At 42.2% G+C, this 26,892-nt stretch overlaps 1 protein-coding gene across 1 annotated transcript; it reads left to right on the top strand.

Moving 5' to 3' along the window:
- B3GALNT2 (beta-1,3-N-acetylgalactosaminyltransferase 2) lies at positions 1 to 26,094 on the top strand. The gene is made up of 12 exons (XM_084261965.1): positions 1 to 173; positions 10,137 to 10,326; positions 11,641 to 11,741; positions 12,844 to 13,037; positions 13,702 to 13,797; positions 17,961 to 18,071; positions 18,728 to 18,806; positions 19,995 to 20,178; positions 21,843 to 21,968; positions 25,206 to 25,365; positions 25,751 to 25,807; positions 25,908 to 26,094. The coding sequence occupies exons 1-12, from the start codon at positions 71 to 73 to the stop codon at positions 26,040 to 26,042; spliced, it is 1,536 nt and encodes a 511-aa protein (XP_084118091.1). The 5' UTR covers positions 1 to 70; the 3' UTR covers positions 26,043 to 26,094.
- Positions 26,095 to 26,892: the final 798 nt, after the last annotated feature.

Genomic DNA, 26,892 nt, shown 5'->3' with positions numbered 1-26,892 from the left:
CGGCCCGTCGCCCCGGCGCCGCTGGGAGAGGCCGGCGCGGAGGGGAAGGGGCTGGCTGCGGCCGCGGCCAATGCGAAACTGGCTGGTGCTGCTGTGCCCTTGTGCGGTCGGGGTCGCGCTGCACCTCTGGCTGCTGCTCAGCTGCCCAGGCGGCCCCGGGAGGCACTCGGCAGGTAGGGAAGGGGAGGGTGGCGGGAAGGCTGCTCGGGGCACGGAAGCTCCGTGTGGGCAGGAGTCCCCCCGTCCCCAGGAGCCTGATGAGAAGAGGCCGGGGCCATGGGGCTGGGTGAGAGGGGTGCCTCGGGCGGCTGGGGCGGTTAGCGAGGCCGGGGAGCGGGTGTGCGCGTGGGGGAAGGTGTGTGTGTGGGGGGTGTCTCCGGCCGTTAAACGGTCGGGGCTGTCCCGCCGCTGCGATGCCGGCGGCTCTGGCGTTTCCGCGGCTGCGGGCAGAGCTGCTGCTGGCGGGTCTGGCTGCCGGGCTTGGGGAGTGCCGGGGGGGAGTTGGAGGGGCTGGGACAGCCCGCCGGGGAAAAGCTCCCGGAGTGCCTGCGTGGGGTCCATGGGGAGGGGACGGCTCCGCCACGGCGCGAACGGAGAGAGCAGCGCCGGCTCTGCGTGTGAACCTGGAGGTGCCGGTCGCGGTGGGCGGCTGCCCAAGGTGCGCCGCAACTTCCTGCGGGGCAGCGGCACCTCCTGAGCGCTCTCCGCTCCCACCGGTTTCCCTTGCCTCGCGTCACGCCCGGCCTTTGCGCGGCGCCGCGCCTGTGGTGCGGGAAGCTGTTCATAGGAGCGGGTGTGAGCCGGCACAGGCGGAGTCAGACCCCCCATCCCCCCTAGGGCTTACTCTCCGCTCCTCATAAAACGAGCGGTAGTTTTTAGGCCCTGAATCTGTGTGGCTCCTAGAAAGGCTGTCTGCTGGCCGGGAAGCTGTCAGCTGCCCGCAGGTGCGGTTTGGGAGCATCAATAAATACTCCACAGGACACCTGAGAAAGCGATAAGGAAAAACAACGGTGTGCTGGTGTTTCACTTAAAATCTGCTTAGAACTCGGTTTAAGCAACCCAGTGGCCTGTTTGTCACTCGTACCTGTTCTTGTGCGGTGCGTGCGACAGCTGCGAGGGGACGAGAGTCTGGCCATTTCCAGCAGTAATTAATGACGCAGGTGTGAAAGGAGCAAGGGCTCAGTGCATTTGGCAGCCCGAAGGCCACAGAGGGGGGCTGGTCTCGCTGTGTCTCTGTTCAGGCCCTTGTGTAACAAATGAGTGAGTGGTGGTCACACTTGAATTATAAAAGAACGCCTGAAATTGACTGGAATTGCCTGGTTGGCTTTGTGCCTCCTCTTTCACGGTGCTGCTTTTGTACCTTCCGTGCGTTAATTTGGAGTTGGAAGTGGCAGTGTGGAGTCTTCATGGCGATCTTTCCTGCAGAAATGTGTGTTCCACTAATCAACATTTCTAAAGAAAATCCAGAAGTTTCTCCCATTGGGAAGGGAGAGAGGAAGCTTTGCTCTTCAAAGATGCAGTTACTATTGGAGTTTGTGTTTGTTGCAGTGAAGCTATATTGCATTTGAAAATGTTAATATAACTAGGATTAAAAAATGTTTGGGGTTTTTTTGAAGAGTACATTTTGTTTGTGCAGGGTTTATTTAGTTGTAACTCAGGTATTCACACTGAGGAGAGAAAAGCTGATGCCTCTTACTAAAAGAGAGCTTCCATCATGTGTAGGAAAATGCTCAATGCTGTACATGTGCTGTCTCTTTGTAGGCCTGATCCTTGCATGGTAGTTGAAAGAAGTCTACCTCTTAGCCCTCAAAGTACCGGAGAATGTCCAAGTTGTAGGTATGGCTGCCTTGGCAGAGGAAAGAAGGATGATCTAAGGGGCTGCTTTTGTTTTTGCTTCTTCTGTCTCTGATTGTTTTTATTATTCAGAGTGTTTTAGGAACTCGAATGAATACGTGTACACAAGACTAATAAATGACCCTATTTATTAAAATGCTTCTTGAATCTGAAATTGGTTAAGAGGATCTGGTACTGCCTGATAAAGCCAGACTTGTTTAAATTGATTATTGGGTAATCTTTTTTTTTTTGTTTGTTTACTGATCCAGCTGCTCTTTATTATCCAATACCTGGAATCACTGGTATGAAAAAAATTGAAATCTGATCATGGGACAGTATTGTACTATAACTGTGACATAAGAATGCATTATTTATATATTCTTTGGTATTTCTGCATACTCTCTTTGAGTCTCAACAGTTAGTTGTGTAGTGTCTCAAGACTTGCAAAATTCGTTACCAGTGGAGGTCAAAGGCAGAGTGAACAGCAATTTTATTTTCCAAGGAGTTTAATTCCTGTCTTAGTAGTCAGGTGCATGCACACAAATGGAAATTTGTTAAAAAGTCAATAATTTGTCTTAGTGATTAGTTACCTTGACATCATTGGCTCACTAATCCAAGACCAGAATAGACATTTCTGGCCATCAATTCTGAAAACTTTTCTTATAAGCAGCTCTTGATCTCTGTCTTAAAATGGCAGCTGGGCAGCTAATATTTATTTAGTGAAGGGCTGGGGTGGCGTTTTGTTTGTTCACTTGAATTCCTAGCAGTCTTAGGAAGAAGCTGTTCCAGAAGCTTGGAAATGTTTCCTCATTTCTGGCCTAAATTTACTTGCAGCTGGTTTGTGCTCTCCCATCCTTAAGCTGCTCAGTTAAGAGGTTCTTTCTCCTCCTTCAAGTATGCTTCCATCATGTAACCATAGAGAACAAAGGTATCTGTTTTAAATCTTTGTTTTCTTAAGCTGAGCAATTCAGGTACTTCTAATTTCTACTGACAAAGGTTTTCTATTTCTGGAAAACAGTTGGTTTTTGTTGTCTATTGGTCAGATGATTTTAACTGGTAACCGGTGTTCTAGTCTTCGCTTGTTCCATCTACACCTCTTCCTCTATTGGAAGTACCTCCTTTACTAAAGGTTTCTTTTTTACTACCCCTTGTGAAAGGCCTGCAAGTCTGCTTGCATGCTTTGGTTCTTGGCTTTGTCTCTTCCTGTGCAATATTCTGACTCTCTGTGTTCATGGTCACTTTCACCTCGGTGTCACAGAAGATAGAGTACGGTTGTTGCAGGCATGCTCATTAATTGGGAAAAAAAATAAATAGGATTAGTTCTGAGACCAAAGGCATTGGCCTTTGTGTCCCTGTCCTGACTTTGGTGGCTCCCTTTCATCAGTTAATGGGACTGTAATTCACACATCTGAGCGAGATTTGTGCAAGAACATGCTTTTAGGTTTAATTGAAATCCCTGTCTAACTGGTTACAAATAAGTGCTACCCAAAGGAAGTTTGTGGGTAGGAGGCTTCGGTTGTTTTTTTATAAAAATAAAAAATATCTAAGATAAGTGCTAATTATAAAATGACCTCAGAAACTTGAGAAAGAACAGACAGACCTGCTTTTAGCACTCCAGGTGGATTCATTGCTAATTGTGTGTTTTAATTGATGGTACAAGTCTTATTGAGTAGGAAATTACTCATTGTAGGGCTTCAGTTGCAGTGCCTCTTCAGAAGCCCCACACATTCAGTGTAATATGCTGCTACTTTGCTGTTGCTAATGCCCTTTAAGATGTTATTCCTGTTACATTTGTGGGGGAGGGTGGCAGCTAAGAATTGGCCCCTTTGGTTTTGCTAGAGTCAATCTTTTATTAGTGAATAATTATGCAACAGATTAAAAACCACCATTTTCTAGAAACTGCTTGTATGCCATCTGTTGTCCTGTGGTTCAGCACGTATTTCTTCAGGCAGTGGCCTAACACAACCATATACATGTTGGTTAGGCCAGCATTTATTTAGTCTTTGTAAAATTAAAGCTGTACCCCTTGACAGACTAGCCTGTGTACATGAGAGGTCAGAGGAGAGAGACTTTAACCTGCTTCTGGCTTTTCAGAACTGAAATAACAGTGTAGAAACAACCTCTGAGCTTATGAGTGATGCCATAAGTCTGTAAGGAGAAATTCTGCCAAAATATGATTCTTTCTTAAGGAAAGATGTCTGAAATCTGTTAAGCCTGTCTGTTAGGAAGCAGTATGCTTGGTCACAAAGTTATTTCATCCTTTGTAGGTGTGTAAAGACCAGTCAGTTGATGACCTTAGAAATGGAAACCTTCCATCAGCATGTCAAGTTTGGCATTGGCTGTGTAGTTCTGCCTAAAATGCCAGTTTCCTGGCTTTCATCTGTCAGATCATGCTACAGCATTGTTTTCCAGGGATGGGCCATCCCCAACAAAAAACACCCTCTCACTTTTGATGCTTTGAAGTACTTGACAAAGAATCCACAACAAAGCTGACTATTTTCCAACTGAATTTGGATTTAATTTTTTTTAAGGGTTTGAAGTTATTCTGGAGACTGATATCTGATACACTGCAAACTACTAAACCAGCACTAGATGTGCTTGTTTGTGTTTCGGCATTGGAGCAGGGGCAAAGACTACCACTTCTGCCAGTGTTGGAGGCTTGTGGCTGAAGGAAGGTCTTCAGTTGTCTCTTAAATTGCCCACAGAGTAAAGAAAGTAGCCTTCCCTGGGAGCTGGTCTTTGTTTCACAGCATCAGGGATTGGTAAAAACTTTTCAAAGGATAAAGGTGCTGTGCTTCCCTGCTCCCCTCCCCGCCTCTCCCCCCTAAAAAAGGTGGGAGAATTAGTTCATTAGCTTCAGTGTTGCAAAAAGGGATTTGCTTTACTCCTTTTGTCTCTGTGCTTCTGATGCTTGGCTGTTGTTCCTAGATTTGTCTGGAAATGTGTGAGTGCGTTTAGGGCACTGTCACCTCACCACTATTATTACTGCTGCTTTGCAACTCAGAAGGACCCTGCTGTCCCCTTACTTGAAGGAAATGCTGTTTGGTAAAAAAAATGTCACCTACAGAGGAGGAGAATCTATAAAGCTTGTCTAGAAGCTTCTCTAAAGGCTTGTCTGTCTCAAAGAGGACTGTGCTCCTGCAGAAGCATAAGGTTGTACGTCTTGGTGATGTTTAGCTCTGGTGTAAAGTAGATACTGCAGGGGGGTCATGTACCTCTGTTTGCAGAGAAACCTGTAATGCAGATGAGCTATAGCAGATTAAATGAAGATTAGAGAGGGGGAAAGAGCTGCTTTAGCTCTTTGGTTTGTTCTTTTTCTGCAAGCGTCAGCATTCTGTGAATACAAACCTTCTTTATATGCAGTTAATTCCTTCCTCCCTGTTTGTTTGGATCTTTCACAAAGCAGCACAGAAGAAAGAGAAAGGCATTTAAAAGCAGGAATACGGTTGCAAAGTCTCAACAATAGGCAGAGATAACAACCTGGAATGTGTGGGACCTTTTTTGGGGGAGTATGGGATGCTGTTCTGTTTTAGTTTTATCTTAAAAAGTAGATTATTTGAGAATATTCCTAATAATTTATGTCTGTCCTACTTAGTTCCATTCATTGATTTTTATTTTTAAAGAAATAATGTAGCAGCACGGGTAGCAGCAGATAGAAAACCCAGCCTTCTGTGGAGTGTGCTTTTTTTAGTAGTCTCCCATGGTGTTTCTTTGGCACCTGACAGCGCAGGTAAGCCTACGCCACTGCGTTCCTCAGTGCAGACGCTAACAGGGAGTCTTTTCTCTGTCCAGTCCAGCCCCATGAAATGTGGGAACTTAATCACATTGGGGACTGCAGACTATGTCAAACTTACCTGAAAGTCACTGCCAAATTTAGTTGTTGGTAAGGGACCCTGTATCAATAGAGATATTTGCTGCAAGATTGTATTTACCTTGTTTATTGACAAAATCAAGCTAAATGATCTCTCAATCTTTTCATCTCCTTATAATGGCAGTAAATATAATTAACAGCTTAACTTGACATTTTGCTTGAGAACCAGACTCAGGGGAAGAAGAGTTGCATGGTGTTCTTTGTAGTTTGGGATTTTGGAAAACCTCAGGAGCCACTGACTGCTCCCGAGGTGGCTGAAATCTGCTCAGGGCCAGCAGGCTGCATGTCACCAGTGATGTCTTTCCACGGCCAGCTCAGCAGGGGAGACACACCTCTGCATCTTTAGCCTTGTCTTCTAAGGGCACAGCATTGTGCTCTTTGCATCTTTAGCCTTGTCTTCTAAGGGCACAGCATTGTGCTCTCTGCTTGCACTTGTTTTACCTCTTCCTATGTCCCATCCCTAACTTTTGATTCGTTGGTAGTTCTCAGTCAAGCGTGACAGACAGGTGGATGTCTCAACAACCAGCGTTTTCACCAAGTTTCATGAAAATTGGTGACAAAGAATCCTGTGAAAGCTTACTGCAGCTTATACTGAGGTGAAAAACTGTACTAATAAAAAGCCATATCTGGTCAGGCATCAGAGAATTAGGTGGGAGACTGTTCTTAACAAATACTCCCCAGCTATGTTATTAACCGTGTGACACGAGACTCTGGCAGGCTGGACTCTGGTAATCTTAGAGCTGACAGAAGTACTCCTTACAGTTGCTCTACAGAATTAAATGGATCGCAGCAGCTGAGAGAGGGTTGCTTCCTTTCATGTTTTTGTAGCTTTTGCTGTAGGTAACAGCCTCCAAGCAAAACAGCAAAGAGAAACCCAGTGAGTTTGTGATGCTACAAGAGCGTAGGGTAGGCATTGCACATTTGGCTACTTGAGCTCCACTGAGAAGTCTAGGGCAGCCTGATGCAACTGTGATGCAGATTTAAGGCAGTGAGAATTTAAAAGCAATGCAGCTAGTGATAGTGTGAGCTTTTGATTGGAAAGGCTTCCAACAGCCTGCCCAGAGAGGTTGTGGAGTCTCCTTCTCTGGAGACATTCAGAACCCACCTGGATGTGTTCCTGGGCAATTTAGTCTAGGTGATCCTGCTCTGGCATGGAGGGGTTGGACTAGATGATCTTTCAAGGTCCCATCCAACTCCTAGTGTTCTGTGATTCCTCTTCTGAATCCCTCCAGTCAGCAGCACTTTTATCACGGAATGTGGTATGTTACTTTGTTCTCCTCCTCTCCCTCTGGTCCTCTCCTTAAACATTACTGGGTTTTTTATCTTTGTAATTGGAAAATCTAAAGGCATAATTATTTTGCACAACCACTGCAAGGTAAGAGCGATATAGCATGTATTTTTTTAAAGCCTATTACCAAGACTTAAAATTCTGGCCTAAGAATGCACAAAAATAGAACATCTGACAAATAGGTTTGTTCCCTAGTGGCAAGTATCGATTCCTTGTATAAATACTTTGTTATTATGGACTTGGAGGTCAGTAATGTTTTCTCTTTTGTTGTATCAGAGTATGTATTATATGCACATACCTGAATTATCCTTTAAAATTAATAGTAGTCTTTTTCCCCTGCACCTCTGAGTTTATCTCCCCCTTTTTTAATAGTGCTGGTACAGAGAGAGGTGCACAAATCTCTTTTCCTGAAAGTTTGTTTTCCATAGGAAGTAGAACCCTTTGCTAATAAGGAGGGAGTTTATTCATATTTTTTGGGTGAAGTAAGCTGTCTTTTCTCCCCCCCCCCCCTTTTTTTTTCTTTCTTTTTTTTTCTTTCTTTTCTTTCCTTCCTCCTTTCCATTTTCAGTGGTTTTAAAAATAAAATGGCATAGCTCTTTAGACAGATAAGGCAGTGTTTTGAATGTGGGGTGCTGTAATGCTACCTTACTAAGCCTGAAGACAGCCTAAAACAAGAGCTGTCTGCTCTAAAAGCAGTAGGATATTAATTCAGAAACATCTGTTACATTAACATTGTTCCCACATGAATGGTTCATAATGAACAGCTTCATTCATTTTAAAATATAAACTAATTAAAAGTGTGTATATTCTGAGTCAAGCCACCCCATAGACTGTTGCTCTTAGTTTTGTTTTTTTTTCTGATTTTGGTTTAATGAAATGGTTCTGCTTTTAATTAAAAGTGAAATCTAAAACAAATGTGTGTGAACAGTGCCTCATGTGCAGTCTACAAACATGTTAGTCTTCTTATGAGTCTTAAATTGGAAGGCTTGTGATTAAGGCTGCAGAGGCTGTTTAAAGAATAGCTTCCATCTAAAGATGGAAGAAGAGCCAGGAAAGAAAAGGGTAAGAAAGCAAATTCCTCTCTAGTCTAATACTTCCATAGTGATGTAGCTTTAAAATGTGTGGCTGTTTCATGTACCTCTGCCGTGGTGGAGACCTTGTGAGTCTTGGCTATATAATGCCCTCTGAGGACATACAGAGCTTCTGAATAGTTGGTGTTTCCCAGCATGAAGGACAATTAAAATTGTGTGCAGAATAGGCAGCATGTTTGTTTTACAAGCTTCTTCAGATGTTATATAGGGCAGTAGGTTTGTATTTAGCTCTGTCAGCAAACACATTGCATTCCTGAGCCTTGCCACCAGTCCAGGGTATGGTTGTTATTAGAAGTGTAACAGTTATAGTGAAAACCTAAGGAATGGAACAAGTGGCTTGCTGCTTGGGTTTTGAAGTCATTCTGAGGATAAGTCGATGCAAACTTTCTCAGTAGGTTAATGCTCAGCTTAATTTATTGCTAAACATCTCTGTTAATACAGATTCATTTAAATAATTGTGGAGCTTTACCTTTTTCTTGAAAATCAGTGTTTGCATGCTTAGAACTAAACTATTTAGTGGAAAATAGACTGGGAAAGGTTTTTCAGTGGAAATGTCGCTCTGTACTTTACCTGTTCTTGCTCTGGTCTGAGAATCAGTTGCAGAGCAGTGTTTTATTGGGCTGTGGGACCAGGGACTCAGGTGCAAGCTGTTCTCAACAGCCTTTAAAGAAAAAAATAAAACAAATTTCTGAAGTCTCTTGATGTTGATTCAGTGCAGAAGGCAGTCGAAGCCTCTCCACTGCATATTGAAGATGGAATATCAGGCTCAATGGATGTCTGCTGCACCAGCAGTTCTTGTGGTGGGTGCTATGACATCCTAAGTTAGTAAGCAGTTGTAATGACCCATCTGTCTTCTCAGATACTGGAGAAAGGGGATGCTGGTACAGAAGGTAGAATCTGGATTATAATTCAACCCCCTTCTAGTGAGAGTGCACAATACAAACTTGGAGGTATTTTTGGTCTGTTTAAAATTAAATTTAAAATGATCTTGTCAATGCTTTATGCAGTAGTTTAGAGGGCCCTCACTCATGTTTATGGCTGTTTTCTTTATCTGCAGCCTAATGAAAAAAATCATGAGATGAGAGGAAAGCAGTCCTTTGCTAAAGCTAAACATAAATATGTCTTAACTCTAGAATGTCTGATAAATTAAGCTATGCAAATTCACTTCAGCTGTTCACTTGCCTGTTTGCAGGCCCTTGGACCTCTATCTGGTCATAATCTTGCTTGACATTAAGTCTAGCTTTTATGATCTCTAAATTAAATCAGCACAAGCTAAATCATAGATTACAGGTTTTGGTGGTGATATCCAGCTATGAATAAAGCCAGAGTATTCTCATGGGTAGGGCTTTAATACCCTGCATGAAGGCAGGGTGGTGTTCAACTTCAAACAGTGAGAAAAAACAGGCCTTGACATACTAGTTTGAAAAGGTGAGGCAAAAGGGTGATCCAGCAGTTTTAAAAAGACGGGGGAAAATGGCTCTGCTTATGAATCTGCCAGGACTTGTTGAAATATTTGTTTTTCCTAGATAGAATAGTGGGCCATTCTAATAGTGAAGGCCTGGTACCACTGATGTCAACCCCCAGGCTTTAGGGTAAACAATACAGGAGGAGGTATCAGTGAGCAAGCAGAAGGCCCGGACTGTCAAGAGTGTGGCAGAGTGAACAGCAGGACCTTTTGTCTTGCCCACAGGGTTTCTGATGTCTGATAGGAAAGAGAAACCCAGAAGGAGCATGTTCTCAGAGGGCAGTTTACTCATAAGACAAGCAGGCAAATATTTAAAGAATGGAAGATGCTATCAGTCAAAACTAAGCTTTATGTTCTTTCCTGCTTTGTGAGTCACGGTTTTGTTTGCTTGCAAGTGACTTGCTTAGTTCGTTGCAGTGAAGCTTTCCTAGATTGCTATAGTGAAGGTTTTGACATTGTATAAATGTTTCCCTGAATCTGAACAAGGATGTAACAGTAATTCTGCTGCTTGTTTTCAGTGTTTCAGGTTCCCTGTACTCTTGCTTTTGAGATGCATTTTAATTACTGCTGGCAACTCAGGCTTGTGGTGATATGTGTATATAATAAATCTTTGTCACTTTATGCTTCTAGGTCCACTGGCCTTCTTTCCTCAGTGGAAGCTGAAACATTATGATGTTATTGTAGGTGTTTTGTCAGCTCGACACAATCATGAACTGCGCAGTGTTATAAGGAACACTTGGTTCAAGCACCTGAAACAACATCCTACACTGAGCCAACGGTAATCTCCAGTGTTTTGCAGTTTGGGGCATTGTGAGGGCAGGGAAAAATAGCATTAGCTTAAATATCTTGATATTTAATTTTTTTTAAAGTGTTGTTTTTTCTTCTTTATTTGTGGGGATCTCTATTTTTTTTTTAAATCTGTTTAGTAATGTACAAGAATACTGCTTGTTCTGGGATGGAACTGTATTCTATACAAGGAATAAAATGTATTGTTTGACTGTTCACTGTTGTTTGTTTTTGAAATTAGTTGTCACTGTTCATTAATGATGTATAAGACTTTCCCTTTTTCTTTTGCAATGTATGCTTTGTACAGTATGCAACTTGAAATGCTTAGTAATTCAGGATATTGGAAAGCAGGCAGGATCACATTTGGTGAGACAACCATGAAAAAATCTTAAAACATCCTCAGATGTGAAGGTCAGGTTTGTTTCTCACTGCACCAGGTATGCCAAACTGGTGCAGTGTGAGTGACCAGCAGAACCCTTCCTGATTGCTCATATAGGCCTGACAGTCTACAGACAGCCCTGTTTTTGTTGAGAAAGTTCTGCTGCTGTTCATTCCTGGAAACAGTCATCTTGATAGGCAGGTACCAACATGCAAGGCCTTGCACTGAAAGCCATTTACCATTTGCAAATTTGGTGTCAGTATGCAATTTGGAGTGAAGCATAACAACTTCAGTTGCCTAAAAATGTGATCTCTCATAGCTTATTCAGAGTTCCTGGAGGATATTTAGCTGCTAGGTGAAAGACTGGGCTAAGGTGGGTGTTCTTGCTCTTCCTACTGCTTGTTATCTCCTGACTGTAGCACACCATGATTGGGGTTGGAAGAAGCAACCTGTTGGTTTGCTACTACCTGAAGTTGAGACATTTAATTGTAAGGGATAGTCTGGAGTCCTTGTTCCTCCTTTGATACTGTGTGTCTTTTTCCATATTCTTTTTTGCATTGCCTTTTGAAAGCAAAAAAAACCAATCTTGAATTTATAACAGTGCCAGGCAGGGAAAGGCAGGACTTCAGGATCCTTCAGTGTTGTCTTAGATTGTTTTCTGTTTAGTCTGCTGGCTGTCCTGAATCCCATTCTTAGTTGCCAATCTTCCTGCGTCCTCATGATGAAATGTAAAACGCTAATGTGAGTTTGGAATTGAGCCCCTATAAGGGGTCTAACATGGTTGGTCTACATAGAAACCCTCATTGTTGATTTTTAAGGGGTTCAAAATCTTAATCCTGTCAAAGACAGGCTGTTGATGAAGTAAGTTTATTGATGGTGGAGGGAGGAGGGAAGAGAACTGGTGTTAATAAAACCAAATTATTTTAGTGTCCTTGTGAAGTTTATAATAGGTGCACATGGTTGTACTGTGCCGGTGGAGGACAGAGAAGACCCCTACTCCTGCAAACTTCTGAACATCAGTAACCCAGGTATAGAAATTAACTTTCAGAAACTTTGTGATCTCAACTACAGCTAATGATCTTTGATTGTGAGAATAGTTTGGGGTGCTTAACTGAGACAGCCGGTCTTGAAAATAAATGCTGCCTAGACTTTGCTGTAACAGTTTCATAACCTTACTTTAAGTGCCACGTGCAGGCAAGAAAGTGGGGAGTGAAGGGAAGGCCGTTGACTTCTAATGGATTTGCATTTGCTTTGTGTTGAGGGACCGTCTCTCCCATATAACATATGCTTTTACTTGATCCTCATGAAAAATGAAGATGGGAGAGAGCTGGAATGACCCGAACCAATGTCATATGTGAAGACAGTAGTAAGGTGCCAGAGTCTCTTGAGTGTCAAGTGGACTTCTCTGGTGACTAAGTGAATGCTGTGCAGGTCTGCCTGATGGGTTTTTCAGATTCTGCCCTGGAGAGTAAACAATTAAGACATGTACCATGGGGAAAAAATGAAATTCTGTCTTATAAAAATTCTCAACTAAAATTGTAAATTCTTCCCATCACCTCTTTTTCCTATTTAATTTTTCTACTTTAATTGCAAGTTAACTGGGGACTGCTTGGCACTTAAGCCATAATTCACCATAAAATGAAACTTCTGTTACTTTCTCTTTGAATGGCAACATCCACTGTTAACCAATCTCCCATGAATAAATGGTACCTCAGTGCTTAGGAGGGAGATAATTCAGATGCTGGCTTTTTGGCATTAAGTGCAGGTGCATGCCATTTTGATACTTGAATAATTATTTTATTATGCTAATACACAGATACTCGTGCAATCAAATAGCATTTTTGTCTTCATTCAGTGGATTTATTGTGTTTCTAATCTTTTCACTGCAGATGTGTAGGGTCATTGGCCTGCAGTTGTGGGTAGCTGGCAGATTGCTATGTCACTCAGAGTTTCTCTATGCTGTAGTCTGCACCCAGTTGTATTCTCTCCTGTGTTTGATTATCCTCATGCACTTGCAAGCCACACTAATCAATCAGGATGCTTTGCATGTATCTAGTGGGCTTTGTGTGTATCCAGTTCAAGAACTATGATGCCTTCTCACGTTACCTCTGTCCTTTCTTCTTCATGCAGTTTTGAATCAGGAAATCGAAGCATTCAGTCTCCCTGAGGATGTACCTTCTGTACTGTCTGAAGACAGAATTGTCAGTGTGAACTTCCGTGTGCTTTACCCCATTGTCATTACCAGTCTTGGGGTATTTTATGAAGCTGATGGGGTTGGATTCCAGAGGAACATCACTGTAAAACTATATCAGGCAGAACATGAGGTGAGGTATTGTAATTCTCTTTTGAAAGTGGAGTAAAGCATGTGGTGTCTTTATTGTAGACTGAGTTCTTACAGAAGGCCACATGCTGTGTTGATGATTTAGTACTTAACTGATAAATATATGAATTACACTTTTTCTGTTGTGTTGTGAATTCTTATTTTACAGATATATACACACAGGTAGTCATGCAAAAGATGAAAAAGTTCACTGAGTGCCATGAGTAATGTATAAGAATCTGAAGATTGGGTATCTGGCAAGGTCCTCTTGTTATGTATGAGCTGCTTGATGGACTGTGTAAAATAGCAGCACTGAAGTTTTAAGGGTCAATATCCGTTGTTGCCATTAATAGTAGTCAGCTATGTAAGCAGAACATAGGAAATCTGTAGACTGGAAGATGAGTCTGAGTCTTCCAGATATGTGCTCTGTTGGTTGGATTCTAGCTGAGCTTGCTCTCCTATTCCATTGTTGCTTGCTTCTACCACATCAATCCAACATTTGAATTCTGTGGAGTCTGTAAGACTGTTGTGTGAATAAAAACGTCACTAAGTTTTATACAATCAGTAAGCCTTTTCCCATTATAACTTGACTGAGATGATAAGGACTTGCATTATCTCACAGAACTTTTAATGTGCATTTTAATTTTTTTCTTTTCTGTTGTTCACAGGAAGCTCTCTTCAGTGCTCGCTTTAGTCCACCAAGCTGTGGAGTACAAGTGAACAGACTGTGGTACAAGCCAGTAGAGCAGTTCATTTTGCCAGAGGTATGTGCCGTATTGGAACTGCCTGTGGTTCTCTTAAGTCATCTGAAGAGACTGATAAAATTGGCCTTTGCTTAAGGCAGGAAAGGGCAAGTGAAAACCTCTTGTTGAGGGGCACGTGCTGAAATCAGGAATTTCTTTTTCACCATCTCATTAGCACCAGCAGTTATAAAGCAAAACCCAAATTGATTTTAAAAAAATCACATTTGCAAATACAATCAATTTCAGAAATCTTTTCAGTTTCTGAGTGAAAAGTGTACCTGCTTTGATTCTGTGGAAGAGTTCACCAGAGACTAGGTAAAAAGATGCTTCTTTTTCCCTCCTGCTTTTACAGAAACTAGTACACAAGATAGGTAGGGGAAGATGGCACAGATTTCTAGGGAAAAGAGGTTTCTGCTGCTGATGTCTAGGACGTAACAGCAAGATACTGTGTGTTAATTTGCAATGATATAGTATTAGTTGAATAGTTGTAATCAGGAAGTGCTTACTTGAGGGCTTCTGAAATGTTGGTTATTCCTTTATTGGTGGCATCAGTGGGGAATTGTTTGTTCATTGAACCATGCAAGGAAACAAGAACCAAAACCTTAAGAAGATCTGCAGCAGGGTCCATCTGCAGTGTATTAGATGGAGCATGTGGCATACAGAAGACTGACATTTGGGTTTTTAAACCTGTCACCATCCTGTGCCTTTTTTTTTTTCCCAAAATGTGTGGCCCTCAGAAATTTAGGAGAAGACAGCTTTTTTTTTTTTTTTTTGGCAGTAATGAAAGTGTTGGGATTCTTGCTTGTTCTGAGCTACCATTAGCTAAGCTGCCAGCCAGGGTCTAAAGTCTTTTGTTCATTTGCTTTTGTGGGTTTGCGGTTGCAGTCCAAGAGTAGGGATATAGAACCTACCTGTGGCTGCTTAGGAAGGAAGGAAAGTAAATACAGAAGGAACACAGAAAATAGGTAGGAAAAACCTCCTGGTATTGTTACAGTGAAGGTTTAGTGAACACAAGTTGACTCAAACCAAGGTGTCTAGTTCAGCAGATGCTCACAGACAGGTACAAAGAATTGTCCCCGGTGGATCTCTCACTAGAAGTCAGCTGCTGTTTTAGGCTGTTCTCATCATTTAACTATTCTTCTCTGTGACTGGACCCTTGCTAGTTCTGCAGTTTGTCTTTGGGCCTGGATTGTTTTGTTATGCAAGAAAGCAAGTGTTTTATGAAAGAATGGAGCAAGAGGAGACTAAAGGGGAAGGACAGGACATGACATTTGGGGCCAGTTCAGAATCCTAGTTTTTATTCCCCTGGCTGTATAGGAACAAATGCATTTACAAACCACCTCTTTTGAAGGGGAATCCAAGCTGATTAACTAGTTTGTCATCCTAAACAGTTTTCACTGAATGCTATGCAAGTTTGTTATGCTGTTAGGAGACCTTTTGGGTGAGCAGACCTCTTGCAGTATTTTGTGCATATGTTTTGACAGTCTAATTTGATGTCAAAAAGATTCCAAGTTTTTTTTTACTTTATTTTAAAAAAGAGTATTTGATAGTGTAATGTGTTAAGCCTTTTCCTTGTAAGATTTTGTTCGGAGATACCAAAATTCTAGGCAGTTGTAGTTTTGCTATAAATGATTGCATTTTTCCTGAAAGACAGTTGGGAAGTATTTAATTTAGCAAGGGGATATTAGTATTCATGTATTTCTTTGTGTGGGCTTCCTTAATCTGATCCGTGTCGCTCTGAATGCTTACAGCATAGCATGTCTCTAATGTGGATTAATAGGGCTTCTGCACAGCCTGTCGTCTCCTGTATGCTTGGGATGCTGAACCATGCAAGATGATTCAGAGGAGATGGAACAAACGCCCACGTGTTCCTATCTACTTGTTTGAGAGGAGTAAATTTAGTGAACTGTTTAATTGTCACAAGATGGCTTCTGAGACAATATCTATTCTCTGCCTTTCCACCTTCAAGAAGTAATGGTTTGTACAGACTGCTGAAGAGCTTCATTCATCTTCCAGCTGAAGTGCTGCTCTTCCTGCTTGTCTGGGGGAAGGAGAGGGAAATGCAGCATTAGAACAGGCATCTGGCAGGCCAGATTGTCGAAGGCAGAATCGATCAGTCAGCTCTGGAACGACTGCAAGCGTGGAAGAGCAGAACCACAAGCAGAAAGCTAAACCTCATGCAGGGGCTCTTACAGCCAGGCCTTAGCACTGCATTTATTTTGACAAAAAGCCATGGGCCACTTGCATACTCTGTGTTACTGATGGGGAGTAGCTGGAGAAACAAAAAGCACAGCGCTGTTTAGCACTAGGAGAGGAGTTTGGCAGGGCTGCATTATGTCAGTACACCTGTTCGGTATTCACTGTAAATGCCACTGCGCTCTGGCAGTAACAAGGCTGGAATTTAAATGGGGAAAAACAGATGATGTAGTCTCAGGTGTGCCACTAATGTTTTGCTTTAAGCATTTTCAGGCCTCAGCTTTCATTAAGCAGCTTAGAGTAAGAATAGCTGAAGGCTAAAGCCATTAGAAAATTTGCTTACAAATCTCTCAACCTGGAAAATAATGATTGTATGCAGCTTTAGAACACCTGACACTGAGGTTCACTGGTAATAACCAATTAAGATTCTTGGTACGAGTTTGAAGTCAGTATCAGTAATTGTCAGTGGTGAGAATATTAATGCTTCTGGTTGCTGAGGAGTAAAAGGACTCACAGGCTCACTGAACAACTTAGCAAAGGTTGTGGCTGTAAACAAAGCATAGAAATGGGATTAGAGCCCAGTCCCTACAGCAAGAAACACTGGAATGGGAGATGACACCCTCTACAAATAGAGAAATGGAGCATGAGGGTTTTACTATGCAAGGTGTTTGGAGGTCCCACTGCTTAAAAAAAAAGTCTTAGTAGCAGTCCATCTGTTTTGGTAACTGACAGGTAATTAAACAAACAAGGGGAAGGTGTTGAGCACACAAGTCAAGCTAGAATAAACGCTGTTGGGCTCCATCATTAGGTTATAGAGCTGGCATTATAAATAATAGATGGGAGACTTTCAAAATACACATTTATCATTAAATACCAGACAACCACAGATGCTAAGACCTACTTCCAGAGGAAAGCAAAGAACTGGCTTGAACTGTCACTAGGGTTTCTGGAGAAGGTTTCTGGAGTAAGAAGAAGCTGAAATGGGAAAAAGCTGAGAAGTTAGTGCCAGTAAACAGACTTTCTACAGCAACAGAGATGTATCTACAAATAGTTGAAACAAGTTTTTTGTTTGTTCCAAGGCCTGCAGTAGCCACCAGTGTTTTTTCCTGTGACTGAAGGAAATGAAAGAGATTGCACTCATCTAGTAGTCAGAAGTATACTGCCTTGTCATAAGGTTGAAAATAATGAATGGTACTACCAGCACTCTTACCTGTACAGCATACCACTTGTCTCTTTGAATGTTCTAAGGGGTCTTCAGGAAAGCTGTATCAAAAAATGAGCAATAGTCTGACTGTTAGGTGAATTAATATCAAATTGAGCTGAAATACTTTTAAATGCAAGAATGTACACACACAGACATCCATGGCATGACATAACTTAAATTTGACACTTAAAACTAGACAATTTTAAAGATACTATTTTTTTCTTCACTAGCCAAGCTGTAATCTCAGAGTTCTGCGACTGTCCTGCAGTAGCTTGTGACAGCTTTGACAGCATAAAGGTGTCTGTATTTTCCTTTGAGTTTTGCTGATGTCAGGATTAAGGCTCTGTTCTCTTGTTTTGGCAGATAACTAAAAAGCAGCACTTATTTTCAAATCTGTTTCAGTATATTCTCTATGTAATGCGAGATTTTTAGAGTTGATTTAAAAAAAAAATTCACTTCAGGTCACCTTTAAATGCTTTCTTAATGATGTTAGAAAGCCAGAGTCTTCTATGCTAAACTTCTGCTAAGAGTTTAATGTTCCTAATACAGAGATTCATGATTAGTCTTAAAAGCACGATTACATGTTACTGAGTTTTGCAGGTGTATTTCTTTCATTTGTAACGTACTGAAGTGTAAGTAAAACACTTGTGTTGTGTGCTCACACTCTACGTTGGGTGAAGTGTATGCAGGAACTAAAAATTTAAATTAAAACCCCCAAACTGTTTGATTTTTATCCTTTGAGGTCTTTCAATACCTGCATGACAGCATTTTTCTCTCTTAACAGAGTTTTGAAGGCACCATTGTATGGGAAAGCCAAGATCTTCAGGGCCTTCTTTCAAGAAACCTTCATAAAGTGACGGTGAATGATGGAGGGGGTGTTTTCAGAGTCATCACAGTGAGTCACTTTGCTTTCCCTTCCACAGTGTTTCTACTTTTCATACAAGTCTTGTGTATTTAGTATTTTGCTTTCCCCTGTTTCTCTGAAAACCGTTAATTCATTTGAGCTGCTTCTGTTGTCTCAGGGGGGAAGTTTGCTTTGCCTGGGAAAAGGATGAGGGCGTGCAAAAATTGATGTTAGTAGTGGCATCTTTTATTTTGAAGGGAGTAAAGTTCACCTACTGTTGTTGTCAGGTGTGAAGCAGCATCAGATCGTCAGAGAAGGCAAAGTGTGGATCAAAAACTCTGTGCTAAAATCCCAATGGATGGGATTAAGTCTGAACTTTGCATTTTGGCAGCATGTCTCTTCCTGTCAAAATGTTGCTTGCTTAAACAGGCTGTGCTGTTGTCATTTAGCCAGAATAACTTTACATTTTTCTCTCAACTCTCTAAAAATTTCAGTGATGCTGCTAGATTTAGGGGAAACTTCAGAAAACACCACAAAACTTTACAATTAAAATTCTTAGTCTTCCCTTATGCAGGTACCCAAAGCAGAAGAGCTTTAAATTATTTTCAGTCTCACTTGCCTGAAAACTTCACACCTTAAGACCACAGGGAAAACACATCAGTAATGAGAGATTAATTTATTTCTTTCCATTAATCTGTCTCTAGCAGGCAGGGGAAGGGTCACTGCCACATGAACTCACAGAAGGTGTGGAGGGAATAGCAGGTGGTTTTATCTACACTATCCAAGGTAAGTCTACGAAACATAGCATCACATTCAGGAACCTGAAATTACATTTCTGAGGTAAAATTAATCTTTATTTCTGTGAGCTCGATCAACTTCAGTTTTCTGTTAGGAGAAACAATTTCTTTCTTTTTTTTATGCCTAATGTCAATGTCCTGGTATTTCTTTGCTTGCTCTTTGTCAGCCTCTCTAGTTGATTTGCATCCCCGTGTCTTTTTATGAACAGAAATACCATTTTAATCTAGATTCTCTGTCCTTCAGTCTGTTACCCAAACCCAAGTTTAAAGATGTTGTGCAGTGTGGTCCTCAAGGAATCTTTTCCTGATAATAATTTTTAGAATGTTCAATATTAATGCTCTGACAAATAGTGACTGTCTAACATAGCCTACTTTTAGACCTCTTTTTTTCTGGCTTACACCTATTTCAGCAGAATCTTCACAGAGCTGATGGGGTCTGAATATCCTTGCCAGTGTCTAAGATTTTGGCCATGTAACACTGGCGATCGTGTATCCTTATCAGTCCATCATAAGCAGTGACTTTCAGAGCATTATTCCTGTGTTGTTGTAGTCAGGCCTGGCAGATACAAATCGGGCAGCCTTTTGTCTTGTCATCTGTGTAGGAGCCTAAGCTGAGGTGTGCAAAAGCCCTCCCATCCTGTTTGTCAAAACATTCTTCAGTGCCACAAACTATCTCCTTACTGAGTTGTTCAGTGTTCTTGCTTTTGGGTTTCATCTGTGGTCAGTTATGTGATGAAATTGAGCAGGGGAGTACCTCTGCTGTGTCAAAGCAGTGCCAGTTTGATTAACATAGGAGGTTTTTGGTTTGTTTGGGGGGTTATTTTGTAGTGCTAGTTATATATGTTTAAGAGTAATTAATACAACAGTAAGCCTTCTACTCAACCAGTAAGAGCAATAGTGAATTCTGGACAACTCTTTAACATAAAAGAACCTTAGAAAGTTAAATTCTTTTATTACTGAAAAGAAAGAGAATACTGCAGAAAAAAGATTTCTTTGTTACTATGCAACTTAGAACATTTCTTAGAATTTTTTAATTAATTGCAGGGTTTTCATAGCCCCATTGAGATGAATGCTGCTTCAGATTAATTTTGTCAGTATGTCATGTATGATCCAAGAGAAATGTGAAGCTGTATGTAGGTGTGCATCTTTGTTTAATGATGGGTGCTGCTTCTTTCAGAAGGTGATGCTCTTTTAAAAAGCCTCCATACTCGCCCAGAAAGGTTTACAAGTCACATAAAAAATCTTGAGAAAGAAGATGCTTTACTGAAGGAAGAAAGCAGTACCTATGACGATATTGTTTTTGTAGATGTTATTGACACTTACAGAAACGTTCCAGCCAAACTGCTGAACTTCTACCGATGGTAAGTTGCAGAGAGAGCACTTTCACTCAGGAATGTTGCTGTTTGTAATGCAAGGTGATCCAGCATGTTATGTCCTCTGATAGATTCTCTGAAATACTCACCCGGTGGGATTTACTTCGTTAGGTTGTATTTCTGTCTGGCAGTTTTGGGGGCGTGTAGTGTATCTAATGAACACAGTCACAGGATCTGTATTTCTTGAACGCTGACCCCTGGTGCTTCAAATAAGTATAAGCTGGCAAGACAAGCCAGGTGTGAAAATTTTCATGTCCCCTTGTAATTTCTTTTAGTTTGTTTCTGACTGAAAATTAGCAGCTTTAGTCTTCTGAAGGATGGCTTTTGGCCAGCTTGTAAACTCAGCGTTTCAGTTGGTGGCCACTTGTCCTGGCACTGGGCACCACTGAAAAGAGCCTGGCGCAGTCTCTTTACATGCTCCCTTCAGGTATTTATATACGCTGCTGAACTCCCCCTGAGCCTTCTCTGCCCCAGGCTCAACAGACCCAGGTCTCTCAGCCTGTCCTTGGAGGAGAGATGCTCCAGTCCCTTAGCCATCTTGGTGGCCCTTCGCTGGATTTGCTCCATCCAGTATGTCCGTGTCTCTCACGTATGAGGAGCCCAAGGCTGCACGCCATGGTCTAAGTGCAGCCTGGCCAGGGCTGAGGTGAGGGACAGGGTGCAAAGCTTGTGCCAGGGGGAAGGAAGGTTGAGAGGAAGAATTTGCATAGCCTATTCATGTTGACTAGGGTGAATCAAAGCTGCTGCCTCTAATTTGCAATTCTTGCCATTACTCTGAGACAACTGTTTCAATTAATTGTTGTTGCTGTGGGGTAGGAAATACAACTGACAGTTGTAGTTGCTTGCAAGATTATGCACTTCTTTAACAATTTCACGGTTATGAATGTAACTGCAAAACTGGACCATGCTTTCAGTTCTAAAATAGGAGTTTGAATGGCAAGTCTTGGATCCTTGTGATCATTACTTATCTGTTAGCAAACTTGTCAAGATTTAGTAATAAAAGGCTTACAGAAAATGCCTTTCCCATTAAATTACCCTTAAAACCAATTTCTGTTAATCAACCCAAGAATAATCCTTAGAATAATAAGTTGTTTTGGTTATTTGACAAGTGACAATATATTCAACTATTTCAGACAGTTAAACGTTACTTTTTTCATATTTGAAGGGTGCTGCACTGAGGAAGAGTAAGTACTGAGTTGTTTCCACAGATGTTTCTTACAACCTTCTACAGTTGTATTGCCCTTGAGCTGACTGTCTCATCCTGAAAAGTATGCTGCTGACATGTAGCCACTGGCTTTTAACAGCTGTGCTGCCACTGTCAACAGAGATTCACACCCCTCTGAGGTCAATACTGTTCAAGAGGGATTCATTAGTAAATCTACCATCTGTCCCAGAGAGCAAAACTTCATGCTTGTTTTCTTCAGCTCATAAACAAATCCACGTTGTAAGATCATCATAGGATGCAGCTGCTCCTCCTTTACATAGGACAAGCAGTCAGCCTTGGTCAGTAGGGAAAAAATTTAAAAGCCAAGGGTAGGAAAGATGTTCCTTCCCCTCTGCTTCCCAAAAATGCCCTTCCAGAGTGTTCTGTTGTGTAACTGTAGCTTGTGAGCTGCAGCTCAGCATCTCATCACTTTTCTTTTTGGCTACAGGACAGTTGAATCAACTAGTTTTGATTTGCTGCTGAAGACTGATGATGACTGTTACATTGACTTGGAGGCTGTTTTTAACAGGATAATGCAGAAAAAATTGGACAGGCCAAACATCTGGTGGGGAAAGTGAGTTGGTTTTCATGTTTTTTTTAATTTGTCTTTAAGAGATACTATGTCTTTAGTGAAAGGTTTACTGCTGTAAGTCTGTAACTGTGTGTGTGCCCCTTGTCAGCCTGTGGAAGGTAGTTACAAGACTTGGTATGTGTAGAACTTTGTATCTCAATGCAGACATCAGTCCTTTACAGTAGCTTTCCATGTTTGTACTATGAGTTGAACTTGCTGACTGCCTTACCTAGCTTTGATATGCATTGTATGTCTTTGTGAAATGGGTTGTATATGTCTCAGTTGTGGTGCTTCAGTACATAAAAGTATTCCAGCAGTGCAGTGAAGTGAAAAGGCAAATGCATACTAGAACTGTCAAGGCTGCTTTTTGGGAACCACTGTGATTTTTCTGATGGGCTTGAGGAAATGGGGTAACGCAGGAGAAACAAAATTGCCTGCATAGTCTGCAGTTTATTTGGAAGCCTGGGAATGACAGGCATGCCACCCATTTGGGGCTGCCCTGAAATGGTAGATCTGAGTCATGAATTCTGGAGTGGAGCTCCCCAGCCTGCATTACCCTTGTGAAAACTGTGAGGATCAAAAGAGCCCATCTCTTCCCTTCCATCCACGGAATGCACTGCTACACTGCCGGAGTATCCGACACAGCACAGATGATGTGCTGCTGCAGTGTGGCACGACAGCACAGCGTGCCTCACTTTGCTGCTCACTGAGGAAGAGCTGGCCTTTGCTGCTAAAGATGTCTTGCTCCACCTATCTGGTAGTGACTGTTAGTGATTTAACGAGGTGTGTGACAGTGTGTGTCCAAGTGTGGGGAGCGGCGCTCTTGTCATCATCTTAAGGCTTGATGCAGGGGGCTGACCTTCTCTGGCCTGTACAAAAAGCCTCATTGCCTGGTGCCTGTTCAATTTTCCTGGAACTAGCTTTATGGTAAGGCAGTGCTAATAGTGAAGGTAAGACAGGTTCATTCTAGCAATCTAAAAGGTCAGGAACTTGATGAAACAGACTTGCCAAAGGAAAAATAGCACGAGGTGTAAGCTGCCTGGGCTGCCACTCCAACTGATGTAAGGAAAGTTCTTCAGGAGAGTATCTGTGAGAGATGAGGGTGTGATATCGAAGAGATTGCCTGGCGTCCCCCTACCCCTACCATGGGTCTGGCCTGCTCCTTGGTCAGTTTTCTGGTTATGTGTTCAGCTTTGTGGGTAACCACTGGCTGTACAGAAGTCTTCTGAGTGGTTTTGGGGGATCCTTTCAGGCTCTCCTTTCAACTCAGTAACTTCTATATTTAGACTTGAGCATTGGTGAAAGTGCAAATGAAATGCTGTTAGGCTCCTCTAGGAGCTGGTTCTGGTGCATGGAGAATGTAACTTCCTGAGCAGAAGGTTAATACATCTGGCCCTTGAGGTGACTTTATTCATGGTCTCCCTTCTGGTCTGCTGAGCATGTGAACTCAAACCACATTCTTCACTTGGACCTTGTTAAGCTCTTTCTAGACCAGACGTGTGTGTTTGTTGCCCAGTGTTCCTTATAATCTGCTAATACTTAATTCCTGTGTTGGTGGAGAAATTGCTCAGAGTCCTTGTGAATGCTGAAATTGATCATTTCAGATTACGGTGGCAGAAACCAGGGAGGAGATCCCAGTGAAACTGGGAAGGGAATGCTTTGGATTAAGTGATCCTGTCTACAAATGACAAAATTCAGGATGGGACAGAACATACCCAGTTGTTTGAGACTGAATCTAATATGAATGCTGTGCACGAAAAGGCAGTTGAGATGCTGGCTTACCTACCATGCTGTGGAAAGAATGGCACTTTTTCTTAACCTTAATTAGGCCAAAAAGAAACTTCAGATACTTGAAACTTTCCATGGAGATACGTTTAAGTTCTAATACAAACCTCCCCTTTTCCTGGGGTGTACAAAATGCTGTTGAGTGTAACATGCTCTGTGTCGTACTAACGTTTCTATGCTGGCCTTAGAATAACCATTGAATGAACTTAATGAAGATTGATAGTGCTTTCTTCTGCAGACTAAAAAAATTAGTTTGGATGTAGAAATGGTGTGTTAAGGTATCAAGTAATTTTACTAGGCTACTGACAAAGAAGTGACAAGTTGTGCTGGGAGGGGAGAGTTGCACAAAATGGCATCTTTTCTGTATGTGGAGAACGTTATGTTGGGGTGACATCAAGTGTAAATTCTCTAACAGGCACAGCCTTCAAAGTAAGGCAAGTGTGAGGTGTAGGAAACAATGCTGAAATCACTAGAGTATAATTAGCTTTTTATACTAATTATAATTAGCAACCCCCTCCCCCCTTAGTCTGGAGGGGGTCACACCCTTCCTGTTGCAAGTCACTAGAGTGGAAGATGCTGAGTCTGAAGTGAATTCCGGTATCAGATGTGACTCTTACCTGCTTGGTGCTTCTGCCATGTCAGCTGAGAACGGGTAGAGCCTGAGAACAGATCTGCCACCCAGCTCTAATTCCTCCTCACGGGGCTGTTGTCAGAGGTGACAGCTCTTAGCAGCTTGCTGAAGCTTTTAGCTGCCTGTGCTCTCAACTGAGTTCAGCCACACTTACACCTGTTTGCAAAAAGGGGGAGAACCTGCTGCACTGACATAGTCATGCTGCTTAGTTGTGAGCACATGAAGTACTTGTAAGAGGTGTATGAGTGGCCTGTTCCTGAGCAGGAAGAGCTGGGCATCTCTGCTGCCTGACCCAGCAGCCTGACAGGGGCTGTAGCGCTGTGGGGTGAGCCATGAAGCTGGCCGTGCCGCGCTGCCTGGGGATCCACGCAGGCAGAGCGCTGCTGGCTTCCTGCAGCCCGCTGGCAGCAAGTACAGCCCTCCTTAGAGGAGAGCTGGGAAGGTGTTTTGTAATTAAATCAGGGATGGCAGCCTTTGAGTGAAAACAGCCTAGCAAAGGCATATAAAAAACACCCAGTGCTTTGCCTGGCTTCCTGGCTGTTAAGTAGCCCCTAGATTTACTGGGAAAATGGGTTATGTGACCCCTGCTGCTGCAGAACGTGGGTAAGGAGTTCCGAGAACGCTCTCGTACTGCCTGAGATTGAGAGCAAACAACAGTTAGGCTTTCAGTTGTGTTCAATTAAAGGTGTGCCCTAGGGAAACAAGGCTACTAACTATAGTTAGGATCATGTTCTTCTGCTTCCTCTTAATACTGGTTATTATCAGTGTTCATAGGTTTCACAGAGGGTGTGTATAAACGTCTCACGTCTAACACGGGTCTTCAGTTTCAGACTGAACTGGGCGGTTGATCGAACTGGGAAGTGGCAGGAGCTGGAGTACCCAAGCCCTGCGTATCCAGCCTTTGCTTGTGGATCTGGCTACGTCATCTCCAAAGATATTGTTCAGTGGCTGGCAAGCAACTCTGAGAGATTAAAGACGTACCAGGTAGTACAGCGTTGGTTCAGTTTTTTCTATCTCAAACCAGTCGGCGGGCGGTGTATGAACTCAGTGGGTTGGTAAGAACATTGATCCAGTCTTCGTGTTGGATTCTCCTGGGCTTTGCAGCACATTTGGTTGCTATGCTTAAAGTCTGTTCTAGGTCACAGCAAAACTGTTGGATTGAGAACCTCTGGAGTTGTAATACAAAAGCCAAGAACAGGAAAAACTGGGAGGATGATTGTAACACCTCTAAAATAATCAGACACAGGTTTTTGTAGTTACCACTTTTTACTGCTGGTACATGATGCAACTTGTTCTAGTTCCCAAAGCCATGCTTTGTGCCTTTCTGGTGCTAATAACTGCATTTTTTTGTTTTAATGTGTTGTCTCAGGGTGAAGATGTGAGCATGGGCATCTGGATGGCAGCTGTAGGACCCAAGCGGTATCAAGTAAGTCTGAGGAAATTCTCTGATCTTATGGAAAGAGAACATGCTTGTTGCTTCAAGTGGCAAAACATAGGGAAAATCTTTTTCTTCCCTCCCTTAACAGGATAGTCTGTGGCTGTGTGAGAAGACGTGTGAGAGCGGCATGCTGTCTTCCCCCCAGTATTCTCCACAGGAACTAAGCGAGCTCTGGAGACTGAAGGAACTGTGTGGAGATCCTTGTCAATGTGAGGAAAGATGATGGACTTGCCTTGGAAAACAGGGTGGCATATAATGATCATGGAAGAGAGTGCACATTTGGATTCATTCTTGGAATGATAAGGAAGATTAAGGTATTTTTTAATGTTGGGTTTCAACTAAAGTATAACAATATTTGCACATCCCTTTTGATAATTAATTACAAGTGGACTGATACTATTAATTTTCTATAGTATAGATGTTGATCTGACAAAAACCAAAATGTTTAAGATAAAAATTTTTCCTTTTTATATAAAGTCCAAGACCTACTTGTAATGAATAAATGCACATAAGAATGCCAACTAGCCTGTCTTTTGTAAATTAAAGTACTACTGATTTAGCTCAGTGTAGAGCTGTACCAGGATGCAGCAGAGAGCTGTGCTCAGCGCCACGGCCTCTGGGAAGTCTTGCTGCAGCAGGTTCTGTGCTGTCTGGGGGTTTGCCCTCAGCTGCGCAGGGACTGGGACAGCCAGGCATTGAGACGTAGGTTTAGTTTGTTTATACTGTCATTGTTTTAGAGAAAAAAACATTATCAACATTTGCTTATACCAAATCCTGAAGTACTGCAAACTTGGCCTGAGTGGGAGGGAGTTCTGAGAGCTCAGTGTGGCGTTAGTTATGGAGCTGAGGGTACGCAAGTGAAAGTAAAGTGAGAATGAGGGATGATGCACTAAAGAATGTAAAAGAAATAGCAATGCCATGCAGTATGCTGAGATCTTATTTAGACTGTGGTGTGTTAATGCTGCATGGTAAAACAAAGGTCTGTCAGCTTTTGACCTTAAGTAAGTAGTCTAAGGCTTCGTGGATACTTCTACAGTGACTGCTGTTGTGCTTTGGTTGCTTTAAGGTCTTTG

The sequence above is a fragment of the Gallinula chloropus genome, assembly GCF_964237585.1.
Source record: "Gallinula chloropus genome assembly, chromosome: 3".
NCBI lineage: Eukaryota > Metazoa > Chordata > Aves > Gruiformes > Rallidae > Gallinula > Gallinula chloropus.
This window is presented reverse-complemented; position numbering and strand designations above follow the sequence as displayed.

Coding starts and splice junctions, on each gene's coding strand:
- B3GALNT2 (XM_084261965.1), top strand. CDS start 71: ATGCGAAACTGGCTGGTGCTGCTGTGCCCTTGTGCGGTCGGGGTCGCG. Junction 13,038..13,701: donor TATATCAGGCAGAACATGAG/GTGAGGTATTGT, acceptor TGTTGTTCACAG/GAAGCTCTCTTCAGTGCTCG. Junction 20,179..21,842: donor CTGCTGAACTTCTACCGATG/GTAAGTTGCAGA, acceptor TTTTGGCTACAG/GACAGTTGAATCAACTAGTT.